General features: G+C 35.4%; 1 protein-coding gene across 2 annotated transcripts; it reads left to right on the forward strand.

Moving 5' to 3' along the window:
- Window positions 1-16,365: 16,365 nt before the first annotated feature.
- LOC147382723 (transcription factor FAMA-like) lies at window positions 16,366-18,388 on the forward strand. Of its 2 annotated transcripts, none has more exons than XM_086428293.1 (4): window positions 16,366-16,646; window positions 16,779-17,408; window positions 17,501-17,944; window positions 18,025-18,388. In XM_086428293.1, the coding sequence occupies exons 1-4, from the start codon at window positions 16,617-16,619 to the stop codon at window positions 18,112-18,114; spliced, it is 1,194 nt and encodes a 397-aa protein (XP_086284419.1). In that variant the 5' UTR covers window positions 16,366-16,616; the 3' UTR covers window positions 18,115-18,388. The 2 variants fall into 2 exon arrangements, with proteins under 2 accessions (XP_086284419.1, XP_086284418.1); XM_086428292.1 differs by having other exon boundaries at window positions 16,767-17,408; window positions 18,025-18,387.
- Window positions 18,389-25,384: the final 6,996 nt, after the last annotated feature.

Genomic DNA, 25,384 nt, shown 5'->3' on the forward strand with positions numbered 1-25,384 from the left:
GTAACGTTAAAAAACTACTTCCTACAAAATAACCACAAACTAGATAACAACTATCCTAATGGATAAGGCTAAACAACCTACACCCACGTATCCCAACGGCCACTAACATCTTTATTTGAAGCAAAAGACACTTGGAACCCACAATTTATCAAGAGGCACATAACACAAACCTCCTAATTTTATATCTATCAAGAAAAAATATCAACATCCTTCTCAAATATGGGCATTGAATCCAATCACCCTACAATGAGTTCTTTTGGATTCACATTTTATGAGAATCCATGGTTGAGTTGAAAAAGATGAGCCTCCCTATTAAAACGAGGTTCACAATCCCATCAATCTTAGGTTCATTGAAACGTACATCATACAACTGCAACTTGGGCCGGCTGACCCAAAGTCGATCCAATTGAGGGGCTAGCTTGGGCCAAGTAATGTAGCATATGAGCTGAGTCTGGGTTAGGATATCTCAACCTGACCTCAATTCAGGTTGAGGGTTGGAGCAACCCCACTGAACCCGAGCCCGATGTTATCGATTAATAATATATAAATATTTTAGAGTAATTTTTTAAGTATCTTTTCCTACCTTTATTTGTAAAACTAAGGGAAAGAAAGTCTCTTTATTGATATTTCTTCCTATTTGAATCTCTTGCTATATATGTTTATTATTAATTTCATTTTAGTATTTATTAATCTTGGATTTTGTTTAGTATGGTTTGTCTAAATTTGGAGGTTATATGTGATCTTATTTACGTATTTATTTTTAAGATATAAAATTTATTTGTTTATTAAAATGAAATTAGGCTTGTTCAATGACCCCAACCCGCCCAACCTACCCAAAATTACCTAACTCGGACTAACCCGAGGTCAACCCAATTTTTGAAGTTCAACCTCAAGTTAATGAACTCAAGCCTACCAGTCAGGTTGACTTGAGCTTGGGTTAAGGTTCTACAACTTGGGTTGAGCCTGGGTTTACCTTCCAACCCACCCAAGTTACAACCCTAGTACATCATCCAATTTCAAGCTCTTATTGCAGACACACAAGCCCACCTAAATTTAAGTCCTACTCATGGTTATTAGAGCCCATCAATTTGTGCCCATTCTATTCAAAGAGTTAATATCAAATTGTGTCAAGCCCAAAATCAAATAATCAGTGGGCCTGATGCTTATTTTAGTGCTTATTTTTTAATTTTATCTTTTTTATTATTATTATTATTTAAAAAAAATCTATTTGGCACAAGCCTAATCAGCGAAGACCTAATTGATTAATCTCCATTTTGAGGCTCTAAATCTTTTATGACAACCTTGCTTTGGCCCATAGAGGCCCATTCTCTTTTTAAGCCTATTTGATGTCATGGCCAATGATCGAATCCATGATATAATTGATATTCAGCCCGTTTATTGATCCATTGGAGACCAATTGATTGTTAAATCATTTTTGAATTAACATCCACCTGGTTTCAGTCTATCCTAAATTAATCTTGGCCCATTCAAGGCCCACCTGAGTTGAGAAAAATGCTCCTAATGTTCTACACACATGGGTTTCTCATTCATCATCTTTCTCAAACAAGTACTAAAGGACCTCTTCGTCTCAGTCATCGGAATATAATTGAATTAGATTCTTCAATAAATCAGTGGTGATCTCCAATAAGAACGATCGAGAGCATTGAAATCATGTAATCAATATACATTCCTTCTTCTAGGAACATATGATTGTGGGATGTATTAGAGCATTAAATTATGTTGTACCGTAGTATGTCGCATATCGATACACAAAATCATTCTCTTGTCATAGTTAGGATTATATTGTGTGGTTAGGATAGTCATGTTGCGTTATATTAGGATGTATAGAGATACATTGAATCATATTGACATTGTAATTAGGGTAGTTGTGTAATTACATGTAAATGTTGTAATTATTTACTGTCCTCTACTCAAACAAACCAAAATGAGTATAATTAACTTCTCTTTGATTTTTTTATTTTTTTTGACAAAAGGCATAAATTTTTTTTTTTCTTTTTCTTTTTTGAGTAAAAAAAATTACCTCATAAATTCACCAAAGCACTTTTACCTCTACTAATTAATAATTAGTAGGGAGGAGGTAATTGTAGGGGATTTTTCAGATCTCCCACTTCTCGAGATATGTGTTACAATTGATCAAGAAGCTGGGCAACTTTCGCATTCAAGAAGGTAAAAGAATGAGAGTTTGAATGAAGTATTTTGATAACTTCTAAATCGTCTTTAAAAAAAAAAAAAAATACAAATGTTAATATTTATTCTTACCAAAACGATTACCTATGAACTGGTCACATTTACTATGTATTTATTTACCTTTCTTGTGAGCCTACATTCAACTTAAGGGCATAAAGACTAAAGGTAAATTCATCAAGAGTTCGTACAACCTTTTACAAAGCATCAGACATCCATTTTGATATAAAAAGATAATTACAAAACCAGATATATGACTGTTTTTGTAAATATGAAGAAAAAATACATGACTGATTTAGTAATTTTAACAAAGGCACATGGTTGTTTTAGTAGAGGACACATGGGAGACATCTTGACGTGGTGGCCCGCATGCCCATAGATGCATTTTCTCCGAGATACGAGATCACTCTAACGACTCAGCTAAAGTATACGGTGGATTGCGTGAAACTGGAAGATAGCATAAATGTTTTAACTTCCCAAACCTATACGTAATGATAGAGCCTAATATTGGTCAAAGATTGGTTCATGGAAAATGCTCTCATTTTTGTCACACCTACTAGGGGTGCAACTTGTTCCGGTTCAAACCGAGAATCAAACAAGCTTTGGGGTGGTGTGGTTTGGTTCAGTGAACAAGTTGTGGTTTGGTTCCGGGTTACAAGAGAACCGATCAATTTGGTTCGGTTCTTAGATGAAACTTGTATAAAACCAAACCAAATTGAGAATCGAACTCTTATGCAATAAATAAATATATATTTATGTATATAATAATTATTATAAATTATTTTAGAAGGTAAGAAATAGATTGATGATCTTTTATGGATAAACTAATAATTTTTTATGGATAGATTAGTAATTATTTGTATGAAATTTTATATTTATTACATATTTATTATTTTATTAAAAAATATTATTTATAATTTTTACAATATTGGCAACCCAGATAACCGTACTGAACCAAATCAACTTTAGTTTAGTTTGCATTGGCTTAGTGCCAATGGAATTTGGTTTAATTCTGGTTCTTATTTAGTAGAACCACTTATGTTGTTCGGTTCCAATTTGACCTCCCCAAACCCTAACACCTACTTATTTTATTAAAAAATAAAATGCATTAATTTAAGCGGTTCGGTTCACTCTGAAATCTGAATGGTACGTTTGTTTTTTTTTTTTTTTTAAATTCTCAAAATACTCTCACAGAGAGAGAGAGAGAGAGAGAAGAGAGAGTCTCATGGATCACAAAAAATTAATAATCTGCTTTTCCAAGGTCTTCACGGGTTAAAAAGCATGCATCACATGAACCTAACATCTTTTATCTTGTTGGACTCTTCAATCTGATTTTGTTCATCTTGCTTGACAAGTGGCAAAATTGAAACCAATACCTAGATGGCTCTTTTGGGGATTTTTCTCCATTCAAAATCAATTCCACATGAACAAATTTCCTTACAACATTTATACATAATCGATAAAACTCATCTATATCGCAAAAAATCTAGAGAAAATCTGTAGAATAATGTCCCATGCCCCTTGTTTTGTGAATCGGATTGATTCACCTTCTTGAATACTATACTCACCTCTACTTTTTCTTTCTACTTGAATAACAAGGGTTTTCTTTCTATAATTGATGGAGATTACTTCGTCTCTAATGTGAAAAGCCTTGAATCATTTTCAATAATGATTATCTAGATCTGGTGTCATCCCACTTAAATAGATGAGAGGTTTAGAGGACCTAGAATATCTCTTTTAGAAGGATTCCTATCCATCATAGTTTCCTTCTAACTCTAATGATGATCTTTCTAATATTATATGGATTGATTGGTTATTGACTTATTTTATTTATAAAATCCAATAAAAAAAAAGGCCAAAACTTGGGGGCCAATAATGGACCATTCCAAGAAGCGGTCCAACTTGTTTACCCCATGGTATGTTCTTGGACTAGATATATTAATAAAAGAACAACAAATAATAATAATTATTATTATTATGATAGTAATTAAATAAATCAATTTCGGGGTGATTTTTTTTAAGGCGCCAACTTAGCTAAGTTGGTAAGGTGTGTGATGTGTGGCGTGTGGTGTGTGATGTGTGATGTGTTGATCCCACGGCCTAGGTTCAAAACCCATTGAGTCTAGTTTCACACTTACCACTAACCCCTTTACTTTGCCTGACGACAAAAAAAAAAGGTGATTTTTAACCATTGTTTCAAAAATATCATTTCTCATCATAGGCTTTATAATTATTGTGTGGACGGACTCCAAGCTCATGATATAAATGAAATACTCAAACCTAATGTATATAATTTACCAATTAAGCACATTTTTGGTATTTAATCCATTGAGAGGGGGTAAGGGTAAGTGGGCCCAAAACAATGTGCCAAGTGGCAAGAAAGGAAATTTGGAGTTGGCTAACCGGATAACATTCCCAATTCTTGAAGTATAGATCCTCACCCATGTTCATGGTTCATTGGTTTGCATGATTCGAATTCTGGTTCATAGTTCACCACTCTTGAAAAGAATATTTGATTCATAGAGGTCCTCTATGATGAGTGGGGAGTATGTTATTGAAAGCTAAATGAATTCTATATTTTGTCCAAAGCAATTCTGCTTTTTTAAATAAGCTAACGGGTTAATGCATAGTAACAAGAGGTGAATGTGGGGTTTGAACCTGATATCAACACTCACAGATTTCAATCAAGTTAGCAAGCTGGTATCTTGAAGTTTTACGTTATTGAAAGTGAATTCATGTAGACTTTCGCTATCTCGATCCACTTTATTTAGCAGTATTCCTCTAGATCTTTTGGGACCTTCAACTTGAGTATTTCTTTTAACTAGAGTTGTAAGATATCGGCCTTCATAAACATGCTCGAATCATGTAAATAACTTTCTCTTAGTTTATTGAGAATTGGAGTTACTACTACATTTTCTTGACTGCATCCGTTTCTAATTATATCTTTTATAATTTTTTCACTCATCCATATCAACACTTGATAACTACTTGACAATCGAGATTTTCCGTTATTATTGGCAAAGTGAGGCCAAGCTCATGAACTTATTATCCGAGGTCATAATAAGTTGATGGCACTCGTTTTTGTTTTTATACTCCCCCATGTAGCAACAAGGGGGGACAAAAAAGAAAATAGAGGGATGTGTTGGAAATGGGGAAGAGTGATTAAAATAGTAAGTTCGGAATTGAAATACGAAGGGTGTGTTTGAAAATCGAAAGTTCATTATGAGAGTCGAACTCTTGAAAGTTCAACTACCAAAAGTTCACGGTGAGAACTAAGTATTAATTCTCCCACCATTATAAGTTCTTCTCACAACAAAAACCTTAAATCAAAAGAAAAAAATGTTAATAATAAGAGAAAAATGAGTAAATCAAACAAGATTAAAAACAAAACTAGATGAGATAATATGAAATTTGTATTGTGAATGTCTCTATTAGAAAAAGTAAATTGAAATGTAAAAGAACCATTGGAAATTTCAAGGCACAAAAAATGAAAAAAATAAAAATAAAAAGAATTACAAAGAAGAACAATGTTGAAGTTAAGATCATAGTTAAAAACCACAAAAAATAAATAATCAGATGTCTTGAGCATAGATCTAATAGCTAGAGAAAAATAAAAAATCATGTTTTGGTTCGTAGAAGAGAAGAGGGGGGGCCAAGTGATATGGATGAATTTTGGGCAGAGAAGAAGGAGAACAGAATTGTGTTAGGAAGAATAAGGATTCTGGAAAATTGACATGCTTTATTCCATACTTTTGACTACTTAAATAGCCTTAACTCCTAACAAAAATACAACTACTAAGCTGGAAAATAGGACTACTATGACTTAGGCTGAAAATCAGAATAACCTAAGCTTATTCTGCTAACAGCTTAACAACTTAACAAACTTGACCTTTTGCTAACAGCTTAACAACAAACTTGATCTTTTGCTAACAGCTTAACAACAAACTTGACTAAATCCTACTTGACTAGATCTTCTCCAAATCTGCACTTCCAGTTGGCACACATCTGCACTTCTAGTTGGCATGTTATTCATTGTAGCACATATCATTTCCCCCCCACTTAAGAATCCTTGTCCGCAAGGATGAAATCAGGGTATGTTTTGGTAAAGCGCCATTCATTTTCCCACGTTGCATCTTCCACTGATGCACCTGCCCATTTGACCAATATTTCAGATTTGGGACGGTATTTTCCCTTTTGGATCACACGTCGATTGAGGATAGCTTCTGGCTGTGGAAGGATGGTTGAAGATTCCGTGACTGGTGGAAGTTGAGGAAGATAGGAAGACTCCGGTGCTAGTAGTCCCAAATGCTTCCGTAACTGACTCACATGGAAAACATTATGAATTTGGGAGCCAGGAGGCAAAGCCAGTTTATAAGCCACCGAACCTATTTTTTCCAAGATCTGATATGGACCAAAGAAACGTGGGGCTAGCTTCATGGAACCTCGAGAAGACACAGAAGTCTGTCGATATGGCTGTAATTTTAAATATACATAATCTCCAACATCAAAGGAGACCTCACGCCGATGTTGATCTGCTTGGCATTTCATACGTTCTCGAGCTAACATAAGGTTGTGACGCAGCTCACGTAAAATGGTATCGCGGTCACGTAGGTATTCATCTACTGCTTGGACGCAGGAAGTACCTGGTATATAAGCGAGTAGACTTGGAGGTGGGATGCCATAGACAGCCTCGAAGGGTGTCATCTTGGTAGAGGAGTGAAAGGATGTATTGTAGCTATACTCAGCCCATGGAATCCACTCTAACCATTTCTGTGGCTGGTTCCCTGCAAAACATCGCAGATATTGCTCCAAGGAGCGATTGACAACTTCAGTTTGTCCGTCGGTTTGTGGGTGGTAACTCGAACTCATACACAATTTGGTCCCTTGCAGTTGAAATAGTGTTCGCCAAAAGGAGCTGATGAACACCTTGTCTCGGTCACTAACAATTGACGTCGGAATGCCGTGGAGGCGAACCACGTTGACAACAAATGCCTTTGCTACTGTGACGGCGGTAAATGGGTGTTTCAAGGCCACGAAGTGAGCATATTTTGTCAAGCGATCCACGATGACCATGATGACAGTATACCCATTAGAAGATGGTAATCCTTCAATAAAGTCCATCGAAACATCTGTCCATATTCGAGAAGGAATTGCAAGTGGCTGAAGTAACCCCGCTGGCCTCATACAGTCGGTTTTGTACCTCTGGCAGGTATCACATTGACTCAAAAAATCCTTCACTGTCTGGCGCATATTAGGCCAAAAGAAACTTTGTTTGATGCGAGATAGAGTTTTATGAAACCCAAAATGCCCACCAATTGGTGAAGAATGGCAGTCCTCAAGTATCTTTGAAATCAATGTTGAGGTGGGGCCCAAAAATACTTTGTCTCCTTTGAACCATACCCCATCTCTTTGAAGCAGATGGTGATGTAAACGTGAGGGACTATTTTTTACCAAGTCCTTATAATATGAATCGTGTTGGACTTCTTGTTGAAGAATTGGCCACCAATCTGCATGTGGTATAGAAATGGATAAAAACTGAAACTCAACTACACGTGACAAGGAATCCGCACCTTGGTTTTCAGGCCCTTTTTTATACTCAATTTCATAATCGTATCCAAGTATCTTTGGCAGCCATCGGGTTTGTGCCGGTGTAGTAATCCGTTGCTCCAACAGGTACTTGAGACTTTTCTGGTCAGTGCGGACTGTAAAGGGTTTTCCAAGCAAATAGGGACGCCATTTTTTGATGGATTTAACAATAGCTAACATCTCCTTCTCATAAGTAGATAAAGCCAAGGCTGAACCCTTCAATGCTTCGCTAAAATAAGCCACAGGTCGATTTTGTTGGGAAAGGATTGCACCAATGCCGATGCCACTTGCATCACATTCGATCACGAAGCGCTGAGAAAAATCTGGTAGGCGCAAAATAGGTGGTGAAGTGAGCGCCTCTTTCAATTGTTGGAAGGCCATCTCTGCAGTCTCACTCCATTTAAACCCATCCTTGGACAAGAGTTGGTGCAAAGGAGCTGCTATACATCCAAAATTGCGGATAAACTTTCGGTAGTAGCCGGCTAGGCCAAGGAATCCACGAACCCCTTTTGCTGTTTTTGGTGTTGGCCATTGAATAACAGCTTGTATTTTGGTTGGGTCAACCGCTACTCCTTGCTCTGAAATTACGTGACCCAAATAGTCAACCTGTAAAACACCGAAGCAGCACTTCGATTCTTTTGCAAACAAATGATTAGTTAATAAAATCTGTAAAACAGTTTGCAAATGTGACAAATGGTCTTCCCATGATTTTGAATACACAAGAATGTCATCAAAGAAAACCAAAATAAATTTTCGGAGATAGGGACGGAAGAGATCATTCATCAAACTCTGGAACGTTGCAGGGGCGTTAGTGAGGCCAAATGGCATTACTAGAAATTCGTAATGCCCTTCATGTGTCCGAAAAGCTGTTTTCGGAATATCGTCCTCTTTGACTCGAATTTGGTGATATCCCGCCCTTAAATCCAATTTAGAGTAGAATTTAGCTCCATGAAGTTCATCTAATAATTCATCGATCACAGGAATTGGATACTTATCTTTGACTGTAATGTTGTTCAGGGCTCGGTAATCCACACAAAACCGCCAAGCTCCGTCTGTTTTCTTCACTAACAAGACTGGTGAAGAGAATGGGCTATTACTCGGCCTAATCAAACCAGATTGCATAAGCTCGTTTACCAACTTCTCTATCTCTGTTTTCTGATAATAAGGGTACCGATACGGCCTTACACTCACCGGTTCCGTGTTTGGTTGCAATGGAATTTGATGGTCATGTGACCGTGGCGGAGGCAAGCCGGTAGGTTGTTCAAAGACATGAGAAAAGTCAGCTAGGAGGTGGGCTATATCAGGTGGATATGTGTGTGGTTGAGTGCTGCTAATAGAAGGAATAATTTGAAAAAAAAATCCAGTACCTTTTAAGGCATTGAATTCCTTGTTAGATAATGCTTCCATGCCAGCACGTCGCAAACCCTTGAAGCTGTGAGAAACTTTTCCGACTTTGAACGTCATGCTTAACTGTTTGTAATCTGTCTCGATGGGTCCTAGAGTTTCCAGCCATTGCACACCTAGCACCAATTGGCATGCTGCGACAGGAAGAATGTAGAAGTCTGCTGTAATGGGATGCCCTTGAATGATGAGGTTGACATTGTGCCCAACACAATCTATTTTTTCTCGGTTTGCGACCATAACTTGAAATTCTTGTCTTGATTCACTGGCAATCCGAACTGAGAAACTATTGTCTGATCGATGAAGTTGTGAGTGCTGCCGCCATCTATTAACACTACAACATTCTTATTTTTCAGCTTGCCCATAATGCGTATGGTTTGTGGATGGTCGGCTCCTGCAATTGCATGAAAAGAAATTTCAGGTAAATCTTCATGATTTTCTAGTTCTGGGGAAGTGTCGTTGGCATCATCGATGGTGGAATGAGGTAATTCTTCTATCATGAACATCTGTGGTCGTTCACAACGATGACCAGGAATGAATTTCTCATCACAATAGTAGCATAACCCTTTCTCTCGACGTTCCCGTGCCTCTTGATTGGTGAGTCGACGAGCTGTTGTTGGTAGAGAAGTTGAGCTTTTGTTCATATGTTGAGTTGGGGAAGGTCCGAGCACTCCAGCTGTTGGGTAGGATGGTGCCTTCTGTATTGCTAAAGCAGATTGAGATCGAAATTGCTGGCTGGATTTTCGTTGTAATTGGTTTCTTTCCTCGATCAGCCGAGCCACACCTATGGTATCTGCCAAGGTTCGAGGTTGTTTAATTTTGACATCGAGGCGAATGTCATCTCGAAGTCCTGCAATAAAACAACCAATTAGAAAACTTTCAGGCAGGTTGTCAACTTGATGGGAGAGGTTTTCAAAGGCTTCTTGATAAGCTGCCACAGTGGAGGTGTGTTTAAGACGAGTCAAAGCTTCTGACGGATCCTCATAATCTGTTGGGCCAAAACGGAGTAGTATAGCTTTGGTGAACTCATCCCATGTGAGTGGTCCACGAAATTTTGTCAACCACCTGTGCCACTGTAAGGCGATGCCCTCTAGATGGAAGGAGGCCAGCTGAACTTGTTGGGGAGGCACAATATTTTGGAAATCAAAATATTGTTCGGCCTTGTAGATCCAGCCATTCGGGTCTTCTCCATTGAACTTTGGAAATGACAACTTGAGTCCATGATTAAGATGACCATTGCTGGTGTTGGGACGACCCCTAGTTGGTGAGTGTGAGGTTTCACCTGAAGCGAACGGGTTAACGTCGGGTTGAGAGCCTCGGTTGGCTCGTAGAGCTTGTAGTTCCGTCAACACTGTTTGTAAGGCAGCATGAACCTGATCGAAGCTGGATTCATGTCGTGCCAAAATTTCAGTGACATCATTGCGGAATTCTGCATTTGATTTGCCACGGGTGTCCATGATCGTATGGCTCTGATACCACTGATATGGATGAATTTTGGGCAGAGAAGAAGGAGAACAGAATTGTGTTAGGAAGAATAAGGATTCTGGAAAATTGACATGCTTTATTCCATACTTTTGACTACTTAAATAGCCTTAACTCCTAACAAAAATACAACTACTAAGCTGGAAAATAGGACTACTATCACTTAGGCTGAAAATCAGCACAACCTGAGCTTATTCTGCTAACAGCTTAACAACTTAACAAACTTGACCTTTTGCTAACAGCTTAACAACAAACTTGACTAAATCCTACTTGACTAGATCTTCTCCAAATCTGCACTTCCAGTTGGCACACATCTGCACTTCTAGTTGGCATGTTATTCATTGTAGCACATATCACCAAGATGGGGTAGAAGAAGAAGAGGATGAGGATGAGGATGAGGATGAGAAAGAAGACGAAGGAGGAGAGAGAGAGACCCAAAATCGATGGGTTGGTTCATTTAACGAAAAGAGAAAAACGAAGACGCGCAAGAGTTGCAAACTTTCACCTCTTAGGGCGGAAGTTGAAAAATCTCTAAAATTAGAATTTGGAGAGTTGGATGATTGACAACTTACACACTTAAACCCATCCAAACATGGAAAGTTCAGCAACTCGTGTGAATTGTGGACTCTCACACGGAACTTGTGGTTTTCAAACACCCTTACAAACGATACAACCTTAGATAATTGAATGAAACAACAAGATTCATCTATCCAACCCCAAATTTTTGAAGACGATTTTCATCATGATAATTAAAGTGGTTGAAATAGGCTAGTTGGGCCATGTGTCATCCTCCTAAAATCCAACACGGATCTTAAGGATTCTTTTACTAGATCTCAAGGAATGATTAGCAATCCCAACCCTTTTTAAAATGTAATAATACATATCAATTTTGTTTAACAATTATAAAAATGAAAAATTATAATTAATAGATTATAATTAGAATTTGTGAAATTTAACATCGCTCATAATCTTAATTTACATTCAAATCTCAAAAGACATAATCTCTTCAAACAGATACAAATTTCTCAAAATATAAAATATAATCAACTGTTAAACTCTATGAAAATCCTCAAATACATGGAGGTTGTAACTCGTCATCAAAAGTCTCATCAGGAACCTCTTTGTACGACTCCTCATAAATTAATTCACTAATAGTCATGTAATCTGAAATAGTGAATGGTCAAGTGAGTAATGAAGAATTTCTGAATAGAAAATATATCGTTCTAATATCTAGTCAAAACATACAATGAATAATCATGTTAAATATTTAAATAATATAGATTTTATCATAAACATAGCATTTGAATAATGACTATGTAGATACGTGAGATTTCAAAAAAATTCAGAGTTTTGAACTCATCTACTTAGGTTTTGGAGTTGCCACTATTGAAAGAGTTTTGAAATTATATTTTTCTTGGCTTGTAGTTATTCAATTTCAATGGTAAGGGTAAGTTCTAAGTAAGGAAATTCAGTTGAGGGACAAAGACGGTGTTAAGAGCCTTAACCCTCCCATCCATTGATGGTTACCAAAATAACCATAAATTGAAGTTTAAAATTATATTTCTTTTTAGATTTTTTTAAGAGTAGAAGAGATGATAGAAGTTAAGAAATCAAAGAACTATAGTTTGATTTACAAATTGAATAAAAAGAGACAATAAGAAAGCCCTTACTAAAAGTAGATGCTTGCTGGATTTTTTTGTGACCTTGGGATTTTGATGAAAATTCACTTAGATTTCATCATTTGGAGTCCTCAAGCTTCAAATCTAGTTTATGTGCTCATTTATGAGGTTTTATTTATTGATTTAACCCATGGATAATGTTTATGAGTTGAACAAGACCATAATAAGGGCAAGACCTTATTATGCATGAGATGTCATCCTCTTGAAGATAATCTTTTTGTTGGCTCTAAAGATTGGATATAGGTCCATAGAAATCTACACCCTTGTTTATAGTCATTTATATAAATGTGTGCATGAGAGTATATGCATGTGATGAACTTGTCAAGAAAATATTACTTCCAAAAGGGTTAAATCTCTAGTTTTATTGCCATTTAGGAAACAAAAAATTAAGGCATCTAATCTAAGAAATTAAATTACAAGAGAATGTAAATATATTTACACTAGGAAATTAAATTGTATGAAAGTAAATAAGCAAAAGAACAACTATTATAATACTCTCATGGAACTTATTTACACTTATTGGGGGAGATTACCTCGCTAGGAGGGATTACCCTCTACCTCTAAACCTTGATACTAGGAATTGTAAATCTATATTATTAAAGAACAAAGAAAAACTTGAAATAAAATAACACTAAAAGTAAAAACAAAATAGGGAGGTGAGAATAAGGGGGATTATAAGGGATTTTCTTGGTTCCACCTTAATCTTCTTTTTCTTATTAGATTTTTTTTTTCTATGGAGTTTGAAAGAAGTTTGGGATTATTAGAAGGCTTGAGAACTTAAAGAGAAGAATTTGATATAATTTTAAGTCACACTTGAAATATTTTCATTAAAAACTCAATGAACAACCTTAGATACATTCCATCAAGATCTCCTTGGTAGTCTTTTACACCTCTATAAGTCTAACCAAGCATGATTATCAATGGGTATAGGTGTAATTGCACTCATAATTCTAGAAAATTCTAAATGAGGAATAGAAGTGTCAAAATCCCTTGATTTAGTGTTAATTCCTAGAGACCTAGACTAGATGGTATATAATTTAGTGTTTGGGTTTTGGACATTCAAGACTTTCTACCTAAATAAGTCTTTAACAAATTAGGGATAAAATTATCTTTGCACATAAGTTCTAAAACCTTCTTTTACAATGCCATGAAATTTATTTGATTTTTGAAGAAGGATGGAAGGGTGAATTACTCCTAATGTGTATCAACAAATCAAGGTTAGATGAAGTAATTCACCCTAAATGGAGATCAAATGTGACTTTGGGTCAAGATTAGAGGATAATGAAGATTACTAAAACACCTAGGTCGGAGAGAATTATCATTTTTAAGGCATGGGTAAATGATGGAATTAAGGAGGGATTTATTAAGGAAAATCCAACTTAAGAGGGCTTGTGAGATCATTTGCTAGAGAGAATCTTGTGCACACCTGGGCTCTCTAACTGCCTAACTGAATTGGCTATATGCAAAGAATGACTAGGGCAAACTTGTGTTGGATATGCATGAAGAAGGGCCAATGCATTTTATACCTATGCACTATATAACAAGATGTTTAAACAAAAAATGGCATGGTCATATATGCCAAACGGCCGAGCATAACCTATGCTTAGCCATTTGTCTCCTATGGCCAGGCCAATATCAATTTTTTTACTCATCGATTGATTTGTTTGAATGGGTTTCACTTGATTGATCGAAATTGTCTTGATTTGATCCTCACCACTAGATTTGAATGAGCTATCAGGTTTATTTGACCAAATTAGGGTGTTTATAAACTAAATGAAAAATGGTAAGCAATTATAATATTCATCAATCTATCATTTCTGTCATGAAAAAAATCTATCATACTTTTATAACTTTGAAAACATCTATCTATCATGACATAAATAAGAGAGATAGATAATACAAACATGACGGTGTAGTCGATAAGAGTGTTGATGAACACACCAATATAATAGCTTCAGCATGGCCAATCAATATTTTAAACTTATCTCAATGTGGAATCCCATCGTTAGATATGATTTTATTGTCTATCGCTGCTACCACATGCTAAATCTTCCAAATCAATGAGCTAACACCAAGCCCTTGGATTGAGTTAAATAAGATAATAGAAGCTAAATTTAGTAAGGTAATTGTTGTAGTTGGATCCTTTCTCTAATAGTGATTTCCATCCATTGTATTTAGTTTAATTTTCATTTCTATTAGTTTAATTTTCAACTTTTTTTTTTTTTAAATTTCAAAAACACAAAAATAGATTTTAATTTCAAATAAGTCTCTCTTTTATAAATAATTATACTTAAACCTAATTTTATAAAAATAATTATTTTAATATTTTAATAATAAAAAATAATTAAATAAATAGTTTTTTTTCATATATTTTTCTTTTCTCTATTATGTCTATTACACTAGGCCAATTTGAATTGTGTATTTTAGAGATTTGAAATTTCTCATTGATTTTTCTCTATTGATCAAAATAGCTCTTAAACCCTAAGCTTTCTTAATAAAATTAATATTTTTATAACATATCATATTAAATTTGAATTTAAGCAAGTTGACAGTCTAAACTATGTTTTTTTAATGCTTTTGAACTCTATGGAATGTCTATTTGACCACAAGAACTTCTTATAAAATTTTGAGTTTTATCTACTTTGACTAAATATTTAATTCTTCGATTATAATCATGGTAAAGTTTTTCGAATTATACATTTCATTTGTTAAATTCTCCATCTAACAAATTTAATTTAAATCAACAATGTTACAATTTATTTTTAATATTTTTATTTTAACTTAATAAGAAAGCTGGTCAATATAGTTGATTTAATTCTCGATATACATAATAAATTTTCATGACGTTACAGCCTCCCTTCCTTACAAAAATTTTGTTTTTCAAATTTAAATATACACCTCAATCCCGATCAATGGTTCTATCCGACATGTACCGACGGGTACTCGGAACTGATTTATTTTTTTTTCCATTTTTTTTATATTATATATGATTTAAGATTTTCTTATATTTTAAAAATTCTTATTAATTATATATTTCTTAAATTTTTCATACAAACTGTGCATTGTTGCCCAAAATAAATAATCTTTTCCAAAGGTTTACTACTCATAGAGAAGATGAAATTTAATTTTTGGAAAAAAAAACCATCAAATTTTATATTTAGTGGAAAAAATTAGAATGAAATTGATACTTTGTACAATATGTTGTTTTTTTGAAGAAAATAAAATTTATAATGATAAAAATAAAAAATAAAAATCCATTTGATTCTTTAGAATCGGAAGCAATGGGTACCCTTTTTTTTTGTGGTTCCAATTCCACTTATTATAGAGCCATAACCTACAAGAATCATAACCCGAAAAAATATAATTGTTATGGTTCTAAGTTCCTTAAGAACCGAACTAGAACCAACTAACCGATTGAAGAGTTTTGATTTAAGAAAAACAAAAACTATATAAAATACCTAGAAATCTCTTTCTACTCCCTATTTTTTTAATTTTTTTTTTCTAAAACTGCTTCAAGGTTCAATCCTCAAATAACGTTTCCTAATTTATATTAAAAAATATTGTTAAAGAGTTTTGATTTGAGAAGATTTCTTTATTTAAAATCCCAAAAATATATGATTTTCTTTGTAAACTTTTAACAATTTTCAAGGACAAATTTTTAATAACCGAGGGTTCAAACGGTTAGACCCATAGGTTCCATATTAAGGAACGGTCGATTATCAACCGGACCAATTATTTGAAAAAAGCTAGTTGGACCGTCGGTCCAGTCCGGTTTTTAAAGCTATGGACTGAACCATTGATACCCCTTTTATATATAATATATATTGAAAACGAGTTCAAAAATCAAAATTTGACTAGAGATATTGGCTTTAAATTTGACTAAATAATTGTCATGAGATAAGGAAGGAAAGAGCGAGAAAGAAAGAAAGAGCGTTGTTGACCTGTGAGAAATATAAATAAAAAGGAGGTGTTGTGAGGTGGAATGTAATCTACACTTGAATTAATTCTCGAGGCTCCTCTCTCTCTCTCTCTCTCTATCTCTCTGGCCTAATATAAGAAGATCATATCTGAACATGCATGGTGGTGGTGTTCATGCATCTGTATGATTCAAAGAACAATACTATTCGATTTTCTTGATTGTTTTCTTTCTCAAATAGGTGAGAAATGTTGTTTCTTTCTGTTCAAGTCTAATGTTTCGAATTGCATCCCAACTGCATCGAATAATCATCAGTTACATGGGTTGAAGTCATCTTATAAACAATCATGGAGAAAGAAGAAGAAAACTACTCATCAGTAAGCTTACTTTCAATCATCTTCTCTACTGTTTTCATTACTTCTTCATTTTGTGTGTGTGAATCCTTGTCTCTGTGTCCATGTTGTTTTACTTTTACCCGAAAATCCAAATTATTATAGGTGTGTCTGCAGGCGAATTATACTGGTTTAGACCATCCTCTAGACCATAATCATCAACCCATGAAGCCAGAAATGGGAGAAAATTCCAGCTTAAACAGCATCGAAATGGTGGACTACATGTTCAATAACCAGCAAATATCTACGGATTTTTGCACCTCTTCATCTCTTGACAGATCGAGCCTCAGCGAAGTGATGCAATTCGCCGATTTTGGATCCAAATTAGCCTTAAGCCAGGCCAGGTTGAACATAGAGGAAGAAAACGGAATCGATCCGATTTACCTTCGTAATTTTCTGGTCTTGAACGATGAGTTGCAGGATCAGACTATCTTGGATCCACCACCTATAAGAGAAGAAGAAGAGGAAATTGATGGAATGAATTTTGAGAGAAATATCATAGTGCTTGACCAAGAAGATGAAGAAGAAGTTAGGGTTCAACTTGGCTTTCGTGGAGGAAGTTTTCAGCAGAACCCTACCTCACAAGCAAAGATGCGACGGAAGAGGTTGAGATCAGTGGTTAAGACGAGAGAGGAGGTCGAGAGCCAACGTATGACACATATCGCAGTCGAACGAAATAGAAGGAAGCAAATGAATGAGCATCTTCGGGTGTTAAGGTCACTCATGCCGAGCTCATATGTACAAAGGGTATGACTCATACATCTAAAAGGCTATTATTTCAATATCTCAATCTTAACCACTGCAAGAATTTGTTAAAGTTGTTTGAAATTAATTTACAGGGAGATCAAGCATCCATTGTCGGTGGAGCAATCGAATTTGTAAGAGAATTAGAACAACTCCTTCAATGTTTAGAATCTCAAAAGCGGAGAAGACTCTTCAGTGGAGGCAATGAGGCTCCAAGACCCATGGGTGATTCACCTACTCTAGCAATCCAACAAAACCCTCAACCACCATCTTTTCCACCATTGCCTCTCCCAAATGATCAAATCAAGCTCATAGATTTGGAAAGTGGACTTCATGAGGAAACCGCGGAGAACAAGTCTTACTTAGCCGATGTTGAAGTTAAGCTTTTAGGCTTCGATGCCATGATTAAGATACTATCTCGTCGAAGACCTGGCCAGCTTCTAAAGACAATTACAGCATTGGAAGACTTGCAACTAAACATTCTTCACACCAACATCACCACTATTGAACAAACTGTTCTATATTCCTTCAATGTTAAGGTATCATTCAACAACAACAAATCTTCTTTTTCTTTTATATGTATATATATTAAGATGCTTAATCTTTTGGTATGTTTCAGGTGGCAAATGAAATGAGGTGTACAGCTGAAGACATAGCGAATTCGGTTCAACAGATATTCAATTTCATCCATGCAAGCATTACTGTTTAAATGTGTTTTTTTCTCAAGCCTTTTGATGTATTGGTTGTGCAAAAAAATGGGTTTATGTTAATTTCCTTTCAAAATGACATAGTGATTATAATTTAAATTTCAGATTCCTTCTTTTAGTGTAATAAAATATGTCTGACAAGTCACCTTGAAAATCAACCAAGTCAACTTGACTTGATGGAATTATGATTTATGAAAGTCAGCATGGCATCATTTGGGAATGCTGTGTTCCATGGAAGTACTTCTATAGAAGTCCTTCCATTGGAGGCACTTTTGGGTGGAAGCTCTTTTGCGCAATTGATTATTTGTTGGTACCTGTTTTTAGGAATTATTGTTTGGAAAATATCTTCTTAAACATTTGGTATGGTTTCGTTACAAAATTTAAACATTTTGGTTATTCATATAATATGTCGGAAACCCTCTTGGAGTATTTTAGTTCTTAACTGAAAAAATCATCTCATCAGAAAAATACGTCACTTTAAGTTCTATGGGATTTCCTCAAATCCAAAGGTTGGAAAATAGAAGCTGGTCTGATCCAATTCTTACTTCTGTCCATTTTCGACTAGTTTATATGGCAACGCTTCTCCAATGTTCACCAAATGTTAATTTGAATTCTCGAAGTGTCTATGAGTGCCAAAAACACGAGAATAATCTCCAAATTAGGGGTGTAAATGGGTATTGTTTAACTGGCTGGATCCCTTTTTTTTTTTTTTATATACCTTGTTAGAGTTGGGTATAAAAGGAAATGAATTGGTTCTATTGACGAGTTCCCTAAGGTATCTGGAATCGATTTACTTTGTCATTTATTTTTATATTGTAAATGGTTGGAGGTTTCCCTACCTTCTAAAGTTAATAGAAACTAAATAAAGTTCTTGAAGTTGTCATATAAATTCTGTATTCGAGCTTAAATTAGGTTTGAAGGTGCCAACTTGATAACTTGGTTAAAGTTTGTGAATGTTGAGATGACAACCACCTACTTTTTCCTACAAATTACCCATCAGTTATCTCATTTCCCTAGCCTAAGGAAGACCTTGGGCCATCTCTTTTCAAAGTTTATTACTTAATTACACAGTAGACGAGGGAACTGTGTTTCCCGATGAGAGCAGATCTACGATTTCCAAACTTGCAACATCAGGTAGTCGATTGAGTATGCCATGTGGGGTAGAAGACATCTCTTATGTTATTGATCCTTTCATAATATTATATTATATTCTTGGAAGGGAAAAGCTTTGTAATGATTCGTAGAAGACATTTTTGCATATTGCATGTAAAACAGATGAAACTCTAGGATTCAGGTGGTTTTTTCCCTTTCCAATTCTTGAGATGGGTAATTGCGGATCTTGAGAATTCTGATTTCGATTTCACTTATTTTCGAATTAAAATCAAAATTGAAGGAAAAGAAAATGAAACCAAAACAATATGATTATTCTGATTCTAGCTAGGTGCTTCAATAACGAATCAGAACCGACCATATACCCTCGTGTTCTAAACGCTACCTTTCTTGAAGAAATGCTAACTTTCTTGAATCACAGGGGAAATCTAGTCTAGTAATTGTATGTCTTACATCTCAATCGTTGGAATTTGTGTTTACACGGTCAAGATCTTTTATCATTTCTTGAGTCAACGGAACCTCACTGTAAATAATGTTAAGATGCATTTTATTGAAAACGCATGGGTGAACAAGTTGATCCCTTGATCCATTGGACATTCGAATTGAGTCGAGCTTTTGAATTTTAAAATATTGCTTATAATGTAAGAAATAAATCGAGAAACCCTCATTGAGATGTATCATTTTCATTGCTTGAATTTCAAAATATGAGATGTATTATTTTCATTTCTAGATATTTTTAGAAGATGTGGAGAGAAGATTGTATGTTTATGGAGACAATTTCTGCGAAGGTTTTGACTGAATTGAAATATTTTGAACGTATGTGAACTCAAGGTCAACGTGACCGTACCTTGTTGACATGTCAGAATTAGTTTTGTGTATATGCTCTAAGAATGGGACCCTCTTCACTTGGTACTTGGGTCATTGTTTCAAAAAGCCGGACCAAACCAATGGTTCAATCACGTCTAACCGGATTTTGTAATAAAATAGATTCAGCTGAATCATTGGTTTTTCTGAGTGTTATATTTTATAAGACTTGTGATAATCTGACTACCTCGCGTGGCAAACTCAATATCTGATGTCATAAGTTTGGGAATCGTAGATATTTGCTCTTCGGGAAACAGAAACACATTCTCTTGAGATATACTTTTTTTGGGGAAGTGCAGCCATGTATCCTGAGGAGCACAAATCTACAATTCCCAAACTTGTTATGTCAAGGTAGTTGATTGAGTTGCCACGTGGGCTAGTCAAATTATCATGATTCATTTTATAAAAATAAATAATGATAATGTAAGGAGGTGTGGCATTTGAAAGCCCTCAAGAGAGTCAAACATTTTTTCAATGTATGGGTTAAATTTTTGTTAATATGATGATTTTTTTGTGAGGGTGATCCTTACGATGAGGATATCATCCTCATTAAAAATCAGCTCAGTCCAAAATTTCTAATCCCATCAAAAGTGATTTACAAAAATCCGACAATCCACAATTTTTCAACTTGTAAATTAGAGTTAGAAGTTTAAGAGTGAACTGATTTTTGGTGAGGATGATCTCCATAAAAAATCAACTCGTTCCAAAAAATTTTAACCCTAATTTTAAAAAATGTTTGGCTCTCTTTTAGGCCTCCGAACACTTTCCTTTAGGAATAAAAAAAAAATAGTAAATATATAATATATCCATCCAACCAAATTGAACCAGAGTTGAACCGCGAACCCACCAATGAGAGAAATTTTTGATCTAATTAAATATTGGTTTAATTTGATTTTGGTTTAATTTGATTTCTTAAATCATTGATTTCGGTGGGGAGGCTCGTTTCACCCATCACCTTTTGTTTTAGAGGTTTTGGGGTCGGTGATGCTACACGTCCTTTCACTTCACCCAGTATCTTAGCCATAGTTTAATCTTCTTGGATTTTAGCATGCATAGATAGACAAAGACAAATAGCATAGATTGGACTGATGAGGATAGATTGACAGAGATATTTTCTAGTATACAGTGGTATAGTATATTATGTATCTATGTTATAAAGCTCCTCAAGCAATTCATCTATGGTAATCTATGATATAAAGTCCACGGAGACACATTTTTGAGGACTTATGGGGCACTCGTAAAGAATCTACTAGTCCAAGGTTTTGTTAGTAAGGCGTGGCTAATGTTTTATGGGCTTAGTGTGGTATGAAATGTTTGACGTACGTAGAAATATTACATTGCATATATAGATTTCTATGTCTTATATAAAGAATTAATGGGACATGTTCCATCTTTTCGGTGGATATAAAAAGTCACAATAACTAGGAAATAACTAAGCCAATAGGGGTTTAGGTATATCTTTTAATGTGCAGTGGAAGAATAGTATCAAAATCAGGTCACATTATTATTGGACGAAAGAGATATTTAAAATATGGAGTCACATGTCCATGTCGATGCTACTAAAGTTATCATGATAATATCTATGTCATATGCCTTATTAGATCCTCATGGCAAAGGATAGAAACCCTAGAGAATATTCAAGAGTCTCAATAGCATGAAACATAGGGGGAAAGAGAGCAACAAATGAAAATTTGGAGAACTATTTTTTCTCATTATATCCCCAATTTCTATATAAAAAGTTAGTAGTTGGTTGTTCTTCAATTCTAACATAACATCAAGTTTTAATATTGTCGGGACTTGAACACCTAATAGGATTTCACTTCAGATGTGTGCTGCATTGGTCGATCCCACATAAATGTCCCAATAATCAATAATACTTGCAATTTATATAATGATATTATTGACTAGGCAAAGGTTGATGAGCATCGTCTTCAAGTTAAAGGGGTAAAAGAGGAAAGGCAATAAAATCATAGGAGTATTATTCGCATATGAGAGGAAAAGAGAAAAGAAAGTAAAGAAAGAAGGGTAGCGTTGGAAAAGGAAAGAAGAGGGGACATACAATAAAATTAGAGGTATTCTTGAAAATAGGAGAAGAAAAAGATAATCATGCCAAAAATTTCCTCGAGAAATATTTTATAGGGGAATAAAGATTAAGACAAAGTTGAGATGGGGGGTAGGGGTATAACTGTATATAAATAAAATATTATTTTTCATTTGGGAATACAGTGTTCTCCCTCCCCCATTTATTTTAGCGTTCACTCATTCCAAACCCAGGCTCACTCTTAAAGGGTTGCAAACCCTAGTCGTATAAGAAAGAAAAAAAAAGGGATGAAAGGGAGGGGGAGACATGGGTGCTCCGATCCAGTTATTGAGTGATTAATCAACGATTCATGTAAATAAATAAAAAGAGGGAGAAAATAAGAAGAATGAGACATCGATTTATATAAATGTCAAATCAGTGAAGCCAGTAAGTAATCAATAATTTTTCTTTGGATTGTATCCAAATTAATTTAATACAATAGTAAGAATATGCTTTAGAAAAACAGATATGGGAATTTTAAGTTACAAGAATGTGTGAAATCTGAGTTTTGTGTAATTGGATCAAATGATAGGTGTTACGTTTTGGTGGGTGTATATTGGCTTGAATCAATGATGAATTGCAATGTTTAAAATGGAGTTGAGGGTTGAGCGTTCAATTTGGTGATTAATCGATTTGTAAGTATTAATCAATGAGCTAGATCTTAGTTCCTTAATTTGATCTAGTTGATTGGGTTGTTGTTGATTGAAGAATTAATTGTTAGGATTCAGATTTTTCAATCCGATAGTGTTATTTACAAAGTATTGTTAAATGCATTTTGGGTATTTACGGAGAGTAGTATATATCGTGAATTTTGGAGAATAATACTATAGATTTATATGTTAAAATCTTTACTTAGAGGATTGAAACTTTGACTGATTATGAAATTTTATATAATTGATTTCAAATTGGGTAACATGTAAGTAGGTGTACTGAAGCAATAATAGTTGTGTGTTGGGTGCCATGAAAGATTTGAAAGATGATACAAAAGTTTCAATTTCTTGACGAATGCGAAAAGTGAATGTTAGCAAAGAAAGATTCTTTAGCTAAATTGCACTAGATTGAGCATACGCACCTGTTCTCAAGTAGAGAACTGATGGAGAGTCTTGAGAGGATTTCCTAGATCACCTATTGTAGAAGATCTTATATCTTAAAGGTGCAACTTGATTCAGTTTAAATCGAGAACCAAACACTTATGTAATAAATCCGTTATACCTCACTCTAAGTAGAATGGAGGAGCCATCACCCTCATCCCCAAAATAGATGGACCAACTACTATAGATAAATTCAGACCCATAGCTTGCTGCAATGTTATCTACAAGTGTATATCGAAGATCTTAGCCAACAGAATAAAGAACACCTTAAACCATCTGATCAGCCCCTTCAAATCAGCCTTCATTGGATGTAGATCCATCAGAGACAACATCATGTTGTCCCATGAATTGTTCAGAAACTTCCACAGAGGTAGAGGTACCCCAAAATGTGCAATCAAGATAGACATCAAAAAGGCGAATGACTCTATCTCCTGGGAAGTCATTATTTACTGCGTGGAAAAGATGAAGTTTCCAGATACTTTCATTGCTTGGGTTTGGGGCTGCATTTCCTCCTTAATGTACTCCATCTCCATTAATGGAAACCTAAAGGGTTATTTTGCTAGTAGAAGAGGTTTCCGCCAAGGATACCCCATCTCTCACTACCTGTTCGTACTAGTAATGGAACTGTTATCTACTAAGCTCATGGAGCTCACCAGGGAGGGTAGACTGGAGTTGATGTCTAACTGCAAGAGCCCCCAAATCAACCACTTGGTATTCGTGGATGATCTCATGATCTTCTTCAAAGGAAACCAAAAGAGGCCTTGGATTTGTTTGAAAAGATCACAAGGCTCCAAATGAATGTCAAAAAGAGTAACGTTTACTGTTCAGGCATTAAAGACAGAGAAAAAATAGACATTATCAGAACCTTGCACATAACTGAAAGGGCCCTACCGGTAAGATACTTGGGAATTCCTCTTATTTCTGCTCGGTTGAAATTTGCAGATTGTCAGACCCTTATAACCAAGATCACAAATAGGATCCAATCATGGAAGGCAAGATTTTTATCTATAGTTGGGAGGATGTAGCTTATCAAATCAGTCCTTAGCAGCATGCAAAATTTTTGGGCTAGTGTTCTTATACTTCTTATAAAAGTTTTAAAGGGGATCTAAAGCATTTGTGCAAAATTCCTATGGGCAGGTGCAGATATGGGGAAAAAGATGCATTGCATCAGTTGGGGCAAAATTACTAGAGACAATTAGGGATAAGAGACCTGTAAATCCAAACCAAAACTGACATTGCAAGACAAGTCTAGGACTTAGTGTCCAATAAAAACAACATTTGGGTCAATTGGATCCAAAACAATAAGATTAAGGGAGGCCATTTCTGGACAATCCCAATTCCCAAAGATGCATCTTGAATGTGGAAGAAGATCCTCCAAGCTAAGGGACCATCCAACATCTCGTGACCCACAGAATTGGAGATGGGAGAGACTCCCTTATATGGCATGACCCATGGACACTTGAAGGAGTTTTGTCGAACAACTTGCAATAGGTTGCTATCCTAAAGTCAAGAATTCATAGAGAGGCTAAAGTAAGTGATTTAATCAGGCATAGGAATCTTCCGTTGCATTTTGCCACTAGCCTGGGCGGAATATGGGACTAGATCAAATCTTTGGACCTTGATATCACATTTAAGGACAAGGTAGTCTAAATGCCTACGCCAAAAGGTTTATTCACTTTGAAATCAGCCTATGAGGCTATGCGTCAACCCAATACCCAAGTCAATTGGCATCATCTAGTATGATTCCCAAATAATATAAAGAGGCGCAGCACAACTACGTGACTGGGGTTATGCAAAGGCCTCAAGTCTCCAAATAGATTATTGATGAGAGGCATCATTCAACATTCAATATGCTACTTTTGCATAACGGAGGCTGAGGATGAAGCACATCTCTTCCTGGGGTGCAACAATGCCTATGAGATCTAATAGAAACTTCTTAGGAGGTCTAACATGAGCCATACAAACAGGGACTGAAGTGTTGAAATTGAATGGTTGTACAAAAATGCTAAAGGAAACAATCTCATCTTCACAGTCAAGAAACTAGCCTTCAATGCATTTATCCATCATATATGGCTCGAGAGGTGTAGACGACTATTCAAGAACAACTACATCCCTCCAAATCTTCTT

Source organism: Akebia trifoliata, chromosome 16, assembly GCF_017979445.1.
Source record: "Akebia trifoliata isolate Shusen 1 chromosome 16, ASM1797944v1, whole genome shotgun sequence".
NCBI lineage: Eukaryota > Viridiplantae > Streptophyta > Magnoliopsida > Ranunculales > Lardizabalaceae > Akebia > Akebia trifoliata.